This window comes from Mastomys coucha, unplaced genomic scaffold (genome assembly GCF_008632895.1).
Source record: "Mastomys coucha isolate ucsf_1 unplaced genomic scaffold, UCSF_Mcou_1 pScaffold20, whole genome shotgun sequence".
Classification (NCBI taxonomy): Eukaryota; Metazoa; Chordata; class Mammalia; order Rodentia; family Muridae; genus Mastomys; species Mastomys coucha.
The window spans coordinates 4,690,553-4,708,128 of record NW_022196903.1 but is presented as its reverse complement, the minus strand read 5'-3'; the positions used below and the strand labels follow the sequence as shown (position 1 = coordinate 4,708,128).

General features: G+C 38.5%; 2 protein-coding genes across 5 annotated transcripts in view; one reads left to right on the top strand and one right to left on the bottom strand.

The window, feature by feature from the left end:
- Umad1 (UBAP1-MVB12-associated (UMA) domain containing 1) overlaps window positions 1-11,381 on the bottom strand; it is a 247,216-nt gene extending 235,835 nt beyond the window's left edge. For 3 of the 4 annotated variants that reach the window (XM_031381168.1, XM_031381165.1, XM_031381167.1), the window contains exon 1: window positions 11,176-11,381. The gene's annotated coding sequence lies outside the window, so the exon portion shown is untranslated. Of the gene's footprint in view, window positions 1-11,028 lie in introns of all 4 variants that reach the window. The other variant, XM_031381166.1, reaches the window with a different exon arrangement.
- Window positions 11,382-11,504: 123 nt separating this feature from the next.
- Window positions 11,505-14,712, top strand: Rpa3 (replication protein A3). The gene is made up of 4 exons (XM_031381169.1): window positions 11,505-11,674; window positions 12,728-12,802; window positions 13,850-13,958; window positions 14,405-14,712. Exons 1-4 carry the CDS (start codon window positions 11,576-11,578, stop codon window positions 14,485-14,487), a joined length of 366 nt encoding a protein of 121 aa, XP_031237029.1. The 5' UTR covers window positions 11,505-11,575; the 3' UTR covers window positions 14,488-14,712.
- The last annotated feature ends 2,864 nt before the right edge of the window (window positions 14,713-17,576 follow it).

Genomic DNA, 17,576 nt, shown 5'->3' with positions numbered 1-17,576 from the left:
AAGAAAATATCTAATTAAAAAAAAAAAAAGAAGTCAGGGCAATCAGCTGCAATCTTTCAGAGATGTCTCAAGGCATTCGGGAAGTGCTCCAGATGGCTAGTCTAATGCTGATCTAAGTCTAAGGCTAATCTGATTCTTTTTTACTGATAGTCATTTGCTCAAGAAAACTAGGGAAGCAATGAAGAGTGAGTCTGACTGCCCCATCTCTGTCTGATGTCTCTGTATTTACAGAAAAATGAACATCAAATGCAAAGTTATGGTAACGACATAAAGAATTTGTCCAAGTGTGCTTTCACAATGCCCAGGGAGCGATACTCTCCTTCCCACGCCCTGCAAGACCGCCTCACAGTGATCCTATACAGTGTATGCTAAATAGAATCAGTGGTCTCTATCTACTAAATACCCTCCATTGCTTGTGTTAGGAAGACCAAAACTGTCTTTAGACATTAACAAAAGCTCCCTGTGTAGCAAAAGTTTCCTTAGTTGAAAGCCAAGGCATTTGATGAATATTTACCTGCAATATTTACCACTGAGCAGAGAGAGCACACTGGATAAAGAAATTCCCTGAGACATAGGAATGTGAGACTTTACCTGGGATGAAGAACAGTGTCCCTTTCTCCTCTGCTGACATTGCATAATAATACGTGCAGTGTAGTCCTGATGATGTGTACCATCATCACCTGCTATATGATGAGTTCCAGTCAGGGGACACCTTCAAGTCAGAGGTTTTATTTAAAACAAAACAAACTCCCCCTCTTTTTAATCACTGAAGTGGAAAACAATATTTGCTATCATGTTTGTGTTCACACGTGCATACATACCAAGATGCAGATGTGGAGCTCAGGTGACGTGTGGGAGGTGCTTCTCTCCTTCCACTGTGTGCTACTGAAGAGCAAGCTGAGGCCAGCAGGCCTGGCAGCAAGCACCTTGTCTGCTGTACCCCTGAGCCATCATGCAAGGCCCCAAAGCATAATTTTCTTTTGTGAAGCACTGAGAGTGATACAGAGCCTAAAAGATCAAGTGACTCACTTCTAAGAAATTATAAGTTGCACTTGCAAATTACCAGCTAGGTCTCAGTTATTCACTAAAAAGATAATTTTCTGCCTTTTGTATCATTGATCCATGTAAGTTAATGACTCGATATATTTTCCCATTTTAGAAAAATTACAAACACAATTCTACATAAATGCCAAAGGCAACCCTTGTTAGTTGGGCACAGAAGACTACACAGAACATTAGAACAATAATGCCTACTCCATTTAATTGTGCAACTCTGAAAGAAAACCACATTATAAAAGGATTCCAGACGATTTGAACACAAAACATTTCTCCAGTATAGCCAATATCTTAGGTAAATGACCATGTATGGTAATGGAAGAATAAAGTCATCTGTGATAATTAGCGTGCCAGTGCCCCAATTAGAACTTAAAACAAAAAAAGCTTTGTAAGCAGAGCATAGGACTTGTCTAACTTCAAGTTCAAAGAATTCCAAATCAGTCCTCATTTTCCAACTCATTCAGATTCCTTTTACAGTCTTAGCCACAGAAGACACAAGCACTGCCCACAAGAACCACACATGGTTACAGTTTATTAGCCACTAAAACTGAATGAATCAAAGAAATATGTACATTCATCTGACTTCCAGGACTAAACACAGAGTAAGAAGCTGCCAACAAGGGAAAGCTGCAGCAGGAGCCCAGCCTCTCCATCAATAAAATCACCAGAATGAAATCTACACAAACAAGGGAAAATGTGGATCCACAGACTAATAAGAAGAGTGTCTGTCTGATGATAATTTGCCACAAGAAATAGATGAAAATGTAGAAAATGTCTTATTAAACTCACATGAATAAAAGAGGTCATGATCTATCTAGGCTGCTAGGGATAGCTGGGTAAAACACAACCCAGATGGATTAAGGTACTACAGTCTCAGGCAATTCCTTCTGAACAAGCAGCTTGAATTTTCTTTCTACATTCACTGTCTCAGTACTCATTACCATCAAGATGACGCACACAGACTTAAGGACAATTTATCTATTCCAAGAGGAACTTCTGTTACTTAAAGTTTTTAGGGTTCACAAGGCATTAGATTCAATGCTTTACATACATGCTTCTAACACTAATGCTTCTAACAATTTTGTAAAGCTTTGTTTTCTCTTCTGCTAATACAGAAAAGTAGAGATATGAAGAGTTGAGTAATTTACCCAAGTCAATTAAGTAAAACATATCAAAACATAACATACACAAGTCTACTTCAAATCTATGTTCCTCACTCTGTGCCATTTATTCTCCTTTAATAGCCAAGCCTCAATCATACTCCCCAGAACAGATTCCTCTATTCCCTATCTCAGGAACAGTATTATGGCCCAACCAGCTTCTAGAAGCAGATTCCTAAGGATTTCATTTTCAGCCGTTACTGCATGTCCACCAAACACTATCTCTCAACTTCTTAATTCGTGACTTTTGGTTTCTCTCTTCTTCTGTTGACATGAAATTCTGCATACAAGCATCGCCAGTATAGATTATAACAACCAACATGGGTATCTTTCTAATATAATGGATTCTCAGTAGCCATATTTGTAATCAATCCTTTGGGTGTACCCTTTTACACCATATCTGTTTGGAAGAATATAGTCAAATGACTAATTAGTGGCAAATTTTCTAGATTTTTTTTTTTAGAAGATTATATTTCCTCAAGAGCTTGGTAGGATGGAGGTCTTTGTGAACAATAACGCAACACTGTTTGGTTACTAAAAAGATGGTACTGTAAAATGATAGAAGATGATTCGGAGTCTCACAGCTTTCACATTTGTAGTTCCTGTCCTTTGTGATGTTAATAACTTAGACCTAATTGAGTCAACTCATAATGGCTTTTATCTGTTTTTGTTTTTTACTTAAATATTTAAGCTGCAAGATGTATACAGTCCAAATACCCATCAGTGGAAAGATGAATAGACCAAGTATGGTATAGTCATACAATAGGGTTTTATTGAAGTTTAAAATGAAATGCAACTCTAACACATACTACAACATAAACCTCAAAGATATTTTTAGATAAAATAAACCCATGCAAGAGGAAAAATATTGTATTACTGAACATGCATAAGACACCTAAGAGTAGCTAGATCAGTACAGATAGAAAGTAAAGATGATAAGGATGACTGAGCTATGGTCACAGAATTTGAGTTTTGGAAGATGAAATCTGAAGATAGAAACAGTGGTGGTTATGGTTGGATAACAGTATGAACTTACAGAATATACTGAATTGCAGGGTTAAAATACTTAAGAGTTATTCAGTAACTTTTATGTTATATATACTTTAGCAAAATTAGTAAATAACAAAGTGATGTTCCTTGCACCCAAAGCACATTCATTAGGCTATTCCAGCCCATTCTTCACTCTGAACTGTCAATGTTTCTCCTAAAGTATGAAACTTGCCATTGTATCTTCTTCCAACCACCATTAAGCCAATTCTTTCACATTACATTTAAGGAAGACATTCCAAGCTATCATTTCAACTCACTTTTACCCCTTAATACATGTTACTGCTACCATACATTAAAGCTCTAGTTAGTGTACAGTTATATTTGTTGTCTTCAGCAACTCGAGTTCCCCCACAAGCTTTCTTAAGTAACATTCATGAGATGAAGAAAACAGGCATGCAGTTCTTACTATTAGCTAAAAATAACACTAGTGTGTGTGTGTGTGTGTGTGTGTGTGTGTGTGTATGGATGTGTGTATATGTGTGTGTGTGTGTGTGTGTGTGTATTTCTGGTAACATGAAAAATCATATGTCCAGAAAAATTATATCTTAGTACAACCTATATAAAAACACTGTTATATGTTAGTACCATTTTAAAATGCATGGCCAAATCATTAAGAGATAAGGAAATTCAACTGAGGCCAGAAAGAAGGAAGGGCAAAAAATCCATGGGGAAGTATCCAAGTACTAACACCTAGTATCTTTCTCATGGCCAGTACTGACTTCTGATGGATACAAGTCTGGGTTTTAATGAACCATGTCCCACAGTGAACAGGCACAAAACCTGAGGCCAAACATTGTGCAAGGAAGAAAAGAAATCTTTTCTTGAGAAACACAACCTGAAACCAAACCACAGAAATCAACAACAAAAAGTTCCATAAAATACAAATCTGTAATTTTAAATTACCAAACAAAAAGAAAAAAAGTGCCAGAGCAAGAAACTGTCAGCTTACTCAAAAACATCGCATCGGACCAAGAAGGATTGTGGGCATCACAAATAGCATATACAGATCGACATTAAATCCGAAAGACTGTGGGTATCACAAATAGCATAGATCTACTTTAAATCCGAAATGCATGAAGAGTGAAACCTAGCACCAAAGATGGAATCAGGCGATCAGGATCTCAGAATAGAATGATTATATCTCATAATAATGGTTATATATGGCAAACCCATAGCCAATATTGTATTAAATGAGGAAAACTTAAAAAAGAATTTCCACAAAAAAAAAAAAACAGGAACAAGACAAGGGTATCTACTTTGTTCACACTCAGAATACTATAATATGGGTCAGCTAGAGCAATAAGGCAAAGAAACAAATAAAATTACAAGTAGAAAAGGAAGAAGTAAAACCGTCCATACTTGTTCCTGTTATGACTCCCTAAGAGATTCTGAACCGGGAAACTCTTAGAACTATAAACACATTCTGTAAAGGTCAGGATACAAAATCAACATATGAAAATTATAGTCTTCCTCTATAACAATGACAAGCATACAAGAAACAAAACCAGAAAAACATCATTTATAAGACCTAAGAAAAGCAAGCAAGCAAGCAAGCAAGCAATCTTGGAATAAGCCTTACTAATACTGAGGAAGATCTCTATAATGAAAACTTGAAAACACTGAAGAGTGAAATGGAGGAGAGAAATGTCAATGAAAATTCCTGAAAAGCTGTGTCTGGCTTTAACAAAAATTCCTGGAAGGAGTCTGTGTGTGCCGAGACTGATGGACTTACTAGAACCTAAGTACTGTGGGAGATTAGAATTTTATAGAGTAGAGGTTACTTACTTATCTTGGACTAGTTTTAGCCTTCTGGAAAAGCCATGCCTTGTCCTACTCTGCATCTGAACTAACACCTCATGGTAATAAATAAAGACCTCTTAGAGTCTACTAACTTAGCAGAACACCAGACAACATCTTAGGCTTATAAAAAAAAACCTCCCTCATCTTTTTGTAGCCACCAAGGTATTCTAAAGTTGCCTTTAAAGTTGACTTATGTCTTTCATTATTCTGTAAAACTATAAAAACTCCGTGAAACTGCTTCTATCGTGGAACCTGTAATCGGGGGTGACCTACATATGTATTCCTGGGCCATGATCACCCATATTGATGGTAGAATAAACTATGTCTTGTTCTCTTTCAGATGAGAACTATAGTTTTTATGTCCACAGGTAAACTTCCCAGGTTCATGGACTAGAGGAATTAATACTGTGAAAATGGTTATCTACCCCAAAAGCAATTTATAGATTCTATCTACGATGTGAGAAAATTCCAGCAGCATTCTTTCCTGAGATGGAAAAACAACCTTAAAATCCATATATGAGCACAAATGATCCTATATGGCCAAAGCCATATAAACAAAAAGAATACTGCTCCACAACTGACTTCAAGCATACAGATCCATGGCAATGAAAAAGGCATGGTATTTACACAGAAAGACACACATACATCAATGGATAGCAGATCAATGTAACTATGGCCATCTGAGTTTTAACAAATATGTCAAAAACATACACTGGAAAAACCTGGCATCTTCAACAAATGGTGACAGGGAATCTGGGTATCTACATGTTGAAGAATATCGGTCCTTATATCCCACACAGCACAAAAAGTCAATGTCAAGCAGATGAAGGACCTCAACACAAGACCTGATACTATGAAACCACTAAAGAAAAATGTAGGGAGTTCATCTCAAGATAAAATCATCGTAGAGACTTTCTGAGTAAAATTTCTATCACTAAGGACATAAGACCAATAAACAACGAATGGTACTCTTGAGCAAAGAAATGTTCTGTATAGTCAAGGGAACTGTCAAATAAATGAAGAAACAGCTACAAAGGGGGAGAAAACCATTGCTAGTTATATATCCAACAGAGAATTAGTATTTAGAATATACATACAATTCAAGAAAAAAAATCAAAAAGGCGGGGGGCATGGAACTGAACAGAGCATTTCCAAAAGGATAAATACTAGTGGCTAATAAATATTTTTAAAGGTGTTCAACATTATTAGAGAAAATGGAAATTAAAACTATCTTGAGATCTCACTCTAGTCAAAACAGCTGCCACCAAGAAAACACTGGAGAGGACGCTAAGAAAGGTAAATACTTATCTACTGATGGTAGTAATATAAATTACTGAAGTCACTACTAAGTGTCCTGGATAGGTTTATGTCAACTTGACACAAAGCTCCTACTTCCGGAAGCACGACTTGAGTTTTTGCCTTGGCTTCCCTCAGTGGACTATGATTCAGGATATATTAGCCAAATAAACCTTTTCTGTGCAAGTTGGGTTTGGTCATGATGTTTTATCATGGTGGCAGAAAAATAAGTAAGACTGGAAGTCACTATATAGATTTCTTAGAAAGCTGAAAACTACCATATGATTTAGCTATACCACTTCTGGGCTTACATTTAAAATACTAAATATCCTATTGTAGAGATGCTCTGAGATCTATGTTCATTGCTGCTCTTTTGACAATAGCTAAGAAATGGAACCATCCTGAATGCCCAGCAATTGATGAACAAATAATGAAAATGTATACATATACACAATGGAGTTTTACTCAGCTGTACAGAAAAAAATATGAAATTTACAAGAAAATTAAAGGAACTGGAAAATATTATTAAAGTGAATGAGGTAACCCAGGACAAGAAAGACAAACACCATGTGTTCTCTCTTACATGTGGATCCTAGTTTTAAAGTTTTTGATTTGTGTGCTTTATCTGTGGTGTCTTTAGAGGTCAGATAGCTACAAAAGGCCAAACATGGATATAGAGAAATTTTAAGGAGTGGAAGGGATAGTAGAACATGTGTGCTACAAAATAGTTCGTTGGGGGAGAACACTGGGGGTGAAAGGCTTAAGTGGAGATGGGAAGAGGAGGTTGGGTAAAGCAGGTCAGCTAACCAAGACTAAGGATGTGTGAAGAGGTATCAGGAAATCCTACTACTTTGTAAGCTAATTGAAAAGTGTAACTGGTTTTAAAAGGAATTTAAATGGAGGTACCCAGCATGGGAAAAGAATGCTTCCTCTACAGGCATGAATTACTAAACAAAATCTCAGGGCTGGAAGGATGTGCTATACCTCCCTAGGAGTTATTGAGAAGGATGCCCCAAAGGCACCCAAAACAACACAATTTACTACCATGCTCCTAGCAGTCCACCATAACTAGATGGTAAGAACCTATGGTACCATTTGCTTGCAGCACACAGAGAAAGCAAGCTGGAACTGAACTGCTAACTTACTTCTTGCTGATTAGTTTTCACTGAGCTAAAGTGTGACCGTCCTACAGCTGAGGGCTGATTCTTCAGACCCCGCCTTGCCACAGATAACCACGTCTCTCTGCCCACCTCCTGCTAATAGCCACACCTCTCTCCAAGTTCCAGTTACTCAGGAAGTCCCACCTCCAGAGACTGAAGATGAAGCTGCTGATTGGGCCAAGTTGCTGACGAACTTGAGGGAGGGTTTTTGCTTTACCTATCTACCTGTTTGCTTGTAACAAAGAGATTTCAATGAATGATGGCAAGACTGAAAGTACACCATGTGTTGGTCTAATTTTTTTAAACCCTTCCCGCATTTCCGGTACCTCAAATTATTCGGGCCTTGACCCCCATTCCAGAAAACCCATTCTTTTTTTTTTTTTTTAAATCTTTTTTTTTTTTTTTAAGATTTATTTATTATTATAAGTAAGTACACTGTAGCTGTCTTCAGACGCACCAGAACAAGGGCATCAGATCTCATTACGGGTGGTTGTGAGCCACCATGTGGTTGCTGGGATTTGAACTCAGGACCTTCAGAAGAGCAGGCGGGGCTCTTACCCACTGAGCCATCTCACCAGCTCCAGAAAACCCATTCTTATGAGTGGCTGGTGGCAGCTACACTAAAGGGTACTATGCACCAGGGTAGAAAAAGCAGTGGTGTATCCTGAATGCTTCAATGTCAGGAGCCATAATGGGACAAGTTAGTAACTAGCAAGTGATCATCCTGAAATGGCCTGCTTCGGATTATTATATAATCTGTGACAGGTGTTCCCTTATTAAACAAGGCTGTAAGGGATTCACTTTAGGAAAGATTCCTGCTATTAATATGCTTTTCTTGTTACTATTATACATATAGAATAATCACTAAGTAATAGCACACCCCTTTAGAGGCAATCTCTGCAGATCCACGAAGATGTACTGTCTATAGTGATGCTATATAGATAAATAGATGACCTAAGTCTTTATGATGATCCTATAGGAATTCCTAAAATTACATCAGTGATTATTAAGCTCATTTATAGTGGGACTGCTATTAGGTCCTTTTCTGATAGTAAAAACTGCAATGAAAACTCTGCCAGTCTCCTGAGTGTCACCAGTTAATTGCTCTTAGATGGTAACCAGACTTTCTTCTACTCAGAGCACATTCCATGAGGCTGTAAGACAATTAACCAAAGGTTATAAAAAGGGAACTAATGATTTATTATAAATGCTAGGACAGAAGGTAAAATACTGACTGGGTTTATCTATACAAAACTTTACCTATAGCTTAGTTATGGTTTTAAACCTTTGGTGAATCTGTGGAGCTGAGACAAATGATGGATGTTTAGCTAGATAATTACTCCTAATGGATATGCATGTAAACATTCTCTGTTTTAAATTTCTATTTTGATTTATGATTTGATTTTCTGTGTGAACTTTTGCTGAACTTTTTAGCATGTGATCATGTATTCTGAATGATGTTTAAGGTCTGAGGACAAAGAGGGAGTCAGAACTGGGGGACTGAGGTGAGAGGAACAGAGGTGAGAAGAACTAAGCTGAGAGAGGAACTGAGCTGGGGAGGAGTTTTTAGACAGAACACCTTTTAAATTAGAAGGAGAATGCAGAGTGGAAAACTTAGAAACTAAGTAACATAAAATACTAAGAGAGCAATGTGCAGAATGCAGAGGGAAAGAGGAAAAAACAAGATGCTGCAGAGAGCAGAAGGAGCAGGCAGGCTTCTCCTTACCATGGGACAGAACAGGTCCCATGGTAAGGACAAGGCAGGCTTAGTCTTACTAAAAGAAACAAAGTTTTTTTCTTACAAATATGGGTTTAATTCATTTAGCATTAAAAGGGTAGAAGCCTTTTCTTTCTCTATGTAATAAAGACTGGAGCTCCGTTTTCCTTTTAAAATGAGTGAGTTCTTTCTGCACCCGTGCTTTGGGCTTTTGCTCCATATGCATATGTAAGTATGGATGTGTGTGTAAGTATGTGGTTGTGAGAATGCATGCATATGTGTGTATAAGTATGTTCTTATAAGAATGCATGCAAACTGGGCCCAGTTGGATATAAATGGAAATGTATAAATGAATAAATGAGAATGAATAATCTGTATATGAATTTATGTGAGATTATGCACATTTACTTATGTAAAAGTTTTTCCTTCAGTGAGTGTTATTCTCTTCACCTGGTTCAATCGAAGTTTGTTGCTCCAAACTTCCCCCTAGCCCGACAAGCAAGAGGTATCTGGAAGATAGGAAAAGGTGCTAGCACTCAATCCTTTACTTAATCTCCTGCTGCTTTAGGATGAGATGCTAAGTAACAGAAACTGCAGTTTCTGGCCTCAGAGGATCACTGAAGGCAGGTCAGCTCCAATAGTATAGTAACTTAGACTTAGATAAATAAACTTTTTATTATACAGCAACTCTAAATTTCTCATAAGACAAAGTCTTACCCCTCCTCTCCCTGCCTATGCTCCCTCTCTGCTGCCTCAAGAACAACTGACAAGAAAGAAGAAACACCCGTAGGGGCTGACCCCCAGCACTTCAACACCGACTTGACAGCACCCAAAACTAATGAAATTAGTTTTTGCAGCTCACAACTAATGAAATTCTTTAAACTTGTTTTAATAACAACAGAATTAAGACAAACATATTAAATGCTACATAAACACTAGGGAGAGCTAACAATCATTTAAATGGGGTAGATTGGATTTCACTCTTAAATAGATGAAACCAGATCTTTGCATTTTATTACTTAAGGCCGCAACAGCAGGACTATATTGTAACTCCAATTAGGGCCCTGAATTTGAAGGCTATTAAGTCTGTGGCTTTAGAAAAATCCAAACACTGTTCCACATAATTATAAGACCCAATTAAAATTATGTTCTAATTTCTGCAACCACTTTTGAAAGTATTTTTACGTGCATTCATTTTGAAATTTCCCAGTACCAATCCCTTGCTAGAGAAATCACTAAAATCAATAGCCACCAGTCCCAGTCATTCTATGAACTACAAACACATCCAGCAATTTTCTTCAAATCTTGGAATAAATTGTCTTTCAGACAGCCAGCTCAAAGTATTTCGGGGAACTAGATATAGTATTACAATCCAAAATTAGAGTTGGCTAGTACCTTGCAAAGCACTCAACCCCTCATTTGCAGAGAGAAAATGTGAAGCCAGTAGAGGAGTACTAGCTTGAATCCAACAGCTGGTGAAGCCTGCCATCTCTAGTCCTTCCCAGGGGTCCTCCTCTACCGGAGCCCCCATGCACGCTCGCACCCAGTAGGTGAGGAAATGGACACCTCCATACCGACAAGGAGAGCAAAGGTCCAAGGTAAAGAGAGGGGCAGCACCTCTAGTCGCCAGTGGATAAAATAGGCAGGTACATTACACAGAATGTGCTATAGAAAACGGACCTCGGTCTCCTAGCAACAACCTCCTAAGGGAGGGAAGACTAGAGATGATTCTCTTTAGGTAGAACTGGCTCAGAAATAAAAGCCATCAAACCCCAGGTTAGACACACACCTGCGCCACCCACGTAAAAGCTGGCAACTGTCACCGCCTGCACCGCGGCTTTCCGGGACCCGGCGCCCGACTCCGCCCCCGACCCCAACCGTTCAGCTCTCCGGAGGAGAGAGGCACGAAGCTCCAGACGAGGTGCCAGAAAGCTACCTAAGACTCCGCCGCAGCCCGCAGCTCGCCACCCGCCGCGGTCCTTCCGCTTTCTTCCGGGGTCAAGTCGACGTTCGGCCGCTCCAGATCCCGGGTCCCAGGCCTCAGCCCCCGCCCCTCTAAGTCCCGCCTCCACTGCCCGCTGCGTTTCGGCCCCAGCCACTTCCGGAACGCCGCGCGTCACTAGGGAGTAGACCAGTACTTCCGGAAGCGCGGAGCCCCTCCTCTCGCCCCCCCCCCCGACGAGAGAACTAGAGGCTCCTGTGGATTTGATTGGTGGGTCCGGAGCGCATATCCCCTCTGATTGGTGTTCGGGAAATTTGCCCGGGTTGGCGCGGCCGCCGGCGGGTGTCAATCATTCTCTGCTTTCCTGCGGGTTGAGAGTGTTGGCGGCAGAATCATGGTGGACATAATGGAACTCCCCAAAGCGCGCGTCAACGCCAGCATGTTAACACAGTATATCGACCGGCCCGTGTGCTTCGTGGGGAAGCTGGAAAAGGTGCGTGCGGGTTTGGGCAAGAGGAAGGGACTGGGGCCACTCGGGAATGGCTGTGAGGTAGGGAGCGGAGGCTGGGAGCTGATAACCTTTAAGCAGCATTGCCCTCCAGCTTGCTGTAGTTTTCACAAGAAGAGTTTTTCCCACTGCTAAGCCATTGCATCTCCACTTTGGTGTCGCTTCTTTTATGTCACAAAAACTGTTTCGAATGATGTTTTAGTTCCAAGCGCTCCGCGCCCCCTTTCTGTATTTACCAGAAAGGTATTTACAAACCTGGCTCGTCTGTCTGTTGTCCTAGTTTTTGTTTCAGCCAGATTTATCTGATGAATCTACTTGTTTCCCTGTCTTTTGCAACCGTCTATATTTATGGGCCTGGTTTTTCTACTTTGCAGTAGTTTCTCCAAGAAACATTTTTTGATAGCCCCTCCCATATTCTATAGATACCTTGTATCTAGCCCAGTCTTAGACTACAGCCTGGTCCTTCCTATAGGTAAGAAATAAGCCTAAAGTCCTAGAAATTGAGAACGCCGAGGTCATTTGTAAGGACTTATTTGCTAGGTCATTTCATTCACACATTTCCAAAGTGAAAGAAATTTCTAACCAGGTAGGCTGACCAAGCTGCTCAAACGTCACCGCATCAAGTGGCAGAACTCAATTTGAAGGGAAGTCGTCCTCAGATCTGGCAACCAGTTCTTTTAGATCATCGTTCTTAATTTTAAAAGAAGGTATTCTGTGAGATGTACTAAATCATGAATGTTGGCAGAATTCCATTAGGTAGTGAAAGCCTCCTTGAGTTTTAGTGTATAGTTGTCAACTTTTCCAAATAAACGAAACCAAACAAAACACTAAACAAATATTCATTGTTTACTAGAAATTCAAATTTAACAGGACTTCCAATCATCAGATCTGGTAATAAGATTATAACTTGAACCAAATTAACTGTCCAAAATCCTATTACTTTTTGTTCAACCAAATAAAATGAATCTTTTAAATATTTCATTTCTGTAGATATTGTTTTCTAAATCTACGGCTTTCTGTCTTGGTTTCCTTTTTTAGATTCATCCCACTGGAAAAATGTTTATTCTTTCAGATGGAGAAGGAAAAAATGGAACCATTGAGTTGATGGAGCCAGTATGTTTAAAGTGATATGCTCTCATATTTAATTTTTTGGGTTTCTTATTATTTCTGATTTGGGGGATGGAAATATGAATGTTGCATTTGTATAACTTTAAAAATGAAATTCATGCTCATATTTTGTCTTATTTCCATTTCTAACCTTTAGGGCTCTAACATTTCTGAAAGTGTCCCTTAAGTATTGATTGGATAACAATTTTTATGCCTTAAAAAAAAAAAATCCAAAAAATACATGTGAAAATCTCTTTTTCAAACTGCTTCTTCCGTAATCACAAGCCTGGCCTTTAAGAGCTGGCCCCAGGTGTTCCTCCTGCTTCATACTAAGTGGCATTGCTAGTCAGTTTTATTTTCTATTTTAATTTTCAAATATATATATTTGAAGAACATATTACATTATGCATATTTTTAAATTTTTAAAAATTTTATGTTTAATGTGCTTAAAACATCTTTGTGATCTTTTTGAAGACAAATCATATACTATTTGGCTACTCAATATAGAACATGTGTTGTAAGATTTATACACAGTTCTTCTGAGTAAAGTTTTTTTTTTTTTTTGGTTTTTTTTAAGACAAGATTTCTCTGTGCAGCCCTGGCTGTCCTGAAACTCACTCTGTAGACCAGGCTGGCCTCGAACTCAGAAATCCACCTGCCTCTGCCTCCCAAGTGCTGGGATTAAAGTCATGCACCACCACTGCCCGGCCTGAGTGACTTTTTAAACAAATATGTGTTTATACGAAATCTGAACATCCTCAGTGTATTTTAATGACTTTGCCTTCTACTTAAATGTTTAACTGTATCTTCAGAACCTAAACCACTACTAAAGAAAACAGGATTCAGATCATCTTTATCTGTTACATATGCCAGGATTTTAGACAAGGTATATTTCTATTGTTATGTTGGCTAAATGTAACATTTCTTTATGCAATGAAAAATTAGTAAACTATGAATAAATCTGAAAAACAAGGAAACCTTATAACAGCTTTCCAAGCTCATTATCAACTGAAAAGGTAAATATACCTAATTGACATTTTGTCTAACCTTTAGCTTGATGAAGAAATCTCTGGAACCATAGAAGTAGTTGGGAAAGTCACAGCCAGAGCAACCATACTATGTGCATCTTATGTCTTATTTAAGGAAGACAGTAATCGCTTTGGTAAGTACACCATCACACCATTTAGCAGTCTCATATAAAGAGGAGAAAACTTTTCTTTAACGTTTTTGGTCTTAAATCTCAGTCCTGGTATATTTTCATTATATATAAAATGAGAACAGACCTTGTAAATTAGTCATTTCTTACATGTTAAGAAAACAGTAAATACCATAGCTATAGAATAAAAAGCTTAAATATGATAAAATTAATATTTTAGTCTATGAATTGGAAGCTAGAACAGTATAGTGACACTGAGATTTTGACCCCAGCCGAAAGTGACTATACAATGGTATATCATCTCTCCATTCTTTGGAAGTACCACAGTTAAATAAACATGGACTGTGAAAATAAGTCGACTTCGAAAAGGAAAGACATAGACAGACTTCAGGTAGGAGGTGGGACTGCAGATTCCACTGGAGATTAAGTGTGTGCTTAAATGTTTCTTTCAGATCTTGAACTTTACAATGAAGCTGTGAAAATTATCAATGAGTTTCCTCAGTTTTTTCCTTTAGGGCTTCCACAACATGAATGAGCTTCTTGAATTTCTTAAGATTGCCTATAAGCTACATTGAAGGCTATTAAAGAAGACTCCTTCGGTCTAAGGGAGAGACTCCTGTAATTTCTAATATTTAATTTGTTCTTTTTTATATATTTTTTTGTAAATCTAGTATGACAGTTTACAACTAAGTCTTTTTATAAATTTTTTTTTAAAGTGGTACTTCATTATATGGTCTGAATAATAAAAATCAAAATATGATGCTGTTGGTCAGTTGTTTTTATTTTTCACTCTCACACTTGGATTTTTGTAACTATAAGGTTTGGTCTTACATCTACCAGATGGAGGCCTGGGCCAGCTAGCTGTGCTGCAGATTTTCTTACTTCTACCATGCTGACTATTCCTTAGTAGGTTATCTAGAAAGTGCTTTTGGGGAATGAAAAGAACAGGCATATATCTAATTTGTCAACTTTCTTCATTTGGGATTTTTAAAATATGTATATACCAGTAACATACAGGTGATATGTGATCATTGGGTTGGCAGAATCTTTGACTTTTTCCTTCATGCTTTTAAACTTGTCATTATTCTGAGTATGGAATTCTCATCTACCATTCTTAGGTCCTGAATTTTGGAATGTCTCCTACAGATCAAACTATTTTGAGAAATTCTGGAGACTTTAGTTATGAAGGAAGCATGTCTGGAGGGTTGCCTTTCAAAGGTTCTAGCTGACCTCTGATCCCTTCCTCACTCTATTGTCTTGGCCACCACGTAATGTATTTCTCTTTTCTCCCATTCCCTGTCATCTATAAAGTACTAAGCCCTCTGAAAGTGTGAATAAGCCCTCCTTTTAAATTGTGACTATCGGGTGTTTTGTCACAATGATAAGATCGTTATTTATATACTCATACACACAAATGGTACCAAAGAAGTAGGGTGATTACTATTGGATAAATCTGTTGGTTCTTAATTTTTTTTTTTTTTTTTTTGGTCTTTTGAGACAGGGTTTCTCTGTGTAGTCCTGGCTGTCCTGGAGCTCACTCTGTAGACCAGGCTGGCCTCAAACTCAAAAATCTGCCTGCCTCTGCCTCCCAAGTGCTGGGATTAAAGGTGTGCGCGCCACCACCGCCCAGCTTTTTTTTTTTTTTTTTTTTTTTTTTTTTTTTCTGGTTCTTAAATCTTAAGAATGGATTTGGGGGGAAGAATTTCCAAGGGGTTAGAGACCTGACTAGAGAAGTCCTAGAACATTGTGTGCAGAGTTTAGTGATGCAATGCATAATAGTGGAAACTTGAAAGACCAAACTGCTGATAGAAATAATGCTCATAAGATTTCAGGTAGGTTTAAGACTGTTAGGAATTAGGCTGGGAAAACATTCTGTGAAAGTATTTGTCTCGATTTTTGTCTATGCCCCGAGACGAAGTGAGGTTAAATTAAAAATGAAGACATTAATTTGGAGGAGAAAATTTCTAGACAGATTAAGATTCACACTGTGACATGTTCCTTGCACATCTTTTAGCTGGGTTTACAGTAAGAACTAGAGTAAAACGCAATGTTGAAAACTGTCGTTTGGCTAGAAAGGAATGTTTCAAGTGGGCACAAAGTGTATACGTAGTTGTTCAGAGCTTAGCACCATGAAAAAGAAAGCAAATGCTTTTCATTGGGATAGTGGGAGAGATACCACTAGGGCATCACAGAGTAACTCTCTGACTCACTGGGGAGGTTTTGCATTAAGAAGGGTGCTCCAAGGAATGTTGCAGGCACAGCTTTAAGGTGTGTGTGTGTGTCTGTGTATGTCTGTGTGTTCAGCTATTCGGGCATACTTTAGTCAATGCAGAAGTGGCCTGACTGGGCCTGGCCCCTGTCCCGTCTGAGAGCAGATCTTAGCATCATCCATACAGTGCTTGTTTTTCAGGTATGTAAAACACAAGAGTTTCAGGTCTATGAAGGCTTCCATCTATATTTCAAGGGAAGGACTAGAAGTTTAGACAGTGTTTGAGAGTCAGAGCTCCTACAGATAGCATCAGTGTGATGCATGAACTGAGAGCTTGAAAACTTAAGCTGCAGTGGCCACTCAAGGGTGTTAGAGATGCCAGAAATAAGCAAGGTGTACGCAAAGGAAAACTACAGGTTACAAATAGAGCTAACCTAAGATAGGTCACATGGGCTACATACAGTGGGCAAAGTGTTCAGGGCAGGATTGCCCAGAGCTATCAGCACTCTCACATGATACCACGCGCCACAGATGCCATACCTGGAACTACAATAATTTAACTTTTACGGTGATGGATTTTGGTCTTTGATCCCATTCTTTCTGGCTGTTCTGAACTTTGGGTTATGGTGATTATAAATATGTAACCTGTTTTTTCATTTTATAGAGGCCCACTACTAAGAGTTTAAATCTCTGTAGAAATTTCAACTTATAATTTTCAATACTGGTGGTCTAAAGAAGGTGGCATATATGCACTATGAAGTGCCCATGACTCTTTGATCCCCAGATGTGTAAGTTTATCATTTGAATATGAAATTGACCTTCAGGTTCATTTAAGCACTTGATCCCTACTTAGGGCTTTATTTTGGAAAGTTATAGACAAAGTAGATTACTAGGGGCACAGCTTTGAAGCAGATAACCTGGCTTCTGGTCCTCTCTGCTTCATATCTGCCATGATGTGAACAACCTTCTCTCCTCAAGTTCCTGTTTCTATGATGATCTCTGCCTTACCATAGGTCCAAAGACATGGAGGCAAGTGACCATGAGCTGAACTTTCTAAGACCATGATTTAAGTTGGTTATCTTCAAGTTTTATAGGCCCCAGATATATGTTAAATATAGGAGACTACTTAAAAAATATTATTGTAGTTGGTTATAGTAAAGCCTTTTATTAAGTGAAATATAGTTTGACAGCAAGGAGGGAAATCAGCCATTCTCAGTAAATGTTGAGAATATTTAAATACTTAATACTTAAATACTAGAGAAAGTGTTATCTGATGTTATCAAATGTTGAGAGTATCCTCAAGTTGTACTAAGTCAGCCCAGGATCTTGCTTTCTGTTAAGTGAGTGCTAATGATTATGGTATCTGTACTGGCTGGTTTTGTGTGTCAACTTGACACAGGCTGGAGTTATCACAG

Coding starts and splice junctions, on each gene's coding strand:
- Rpa3 (XM_031381169.1), top strand. CDS start 11,576: ATGGTGGACATAATGGAACTCCCCAAAGCGCGCGTCAACGCCAGCATG. Junction 11,675..12,727: donor TCGTGGGGAAGCTGGAAAAG/GTGCGTGCGGGT, acceptor TTCCTTTTTTAG/ATTCATCCCACTGGAAAAAT. Junction 13,959..14,404: donor GGAAGACAGTAATCGCTTTG/GTAAGTACACCA, acceptor TGTTTCTTTCAG/ATCTTGAACTTTACAATGAA.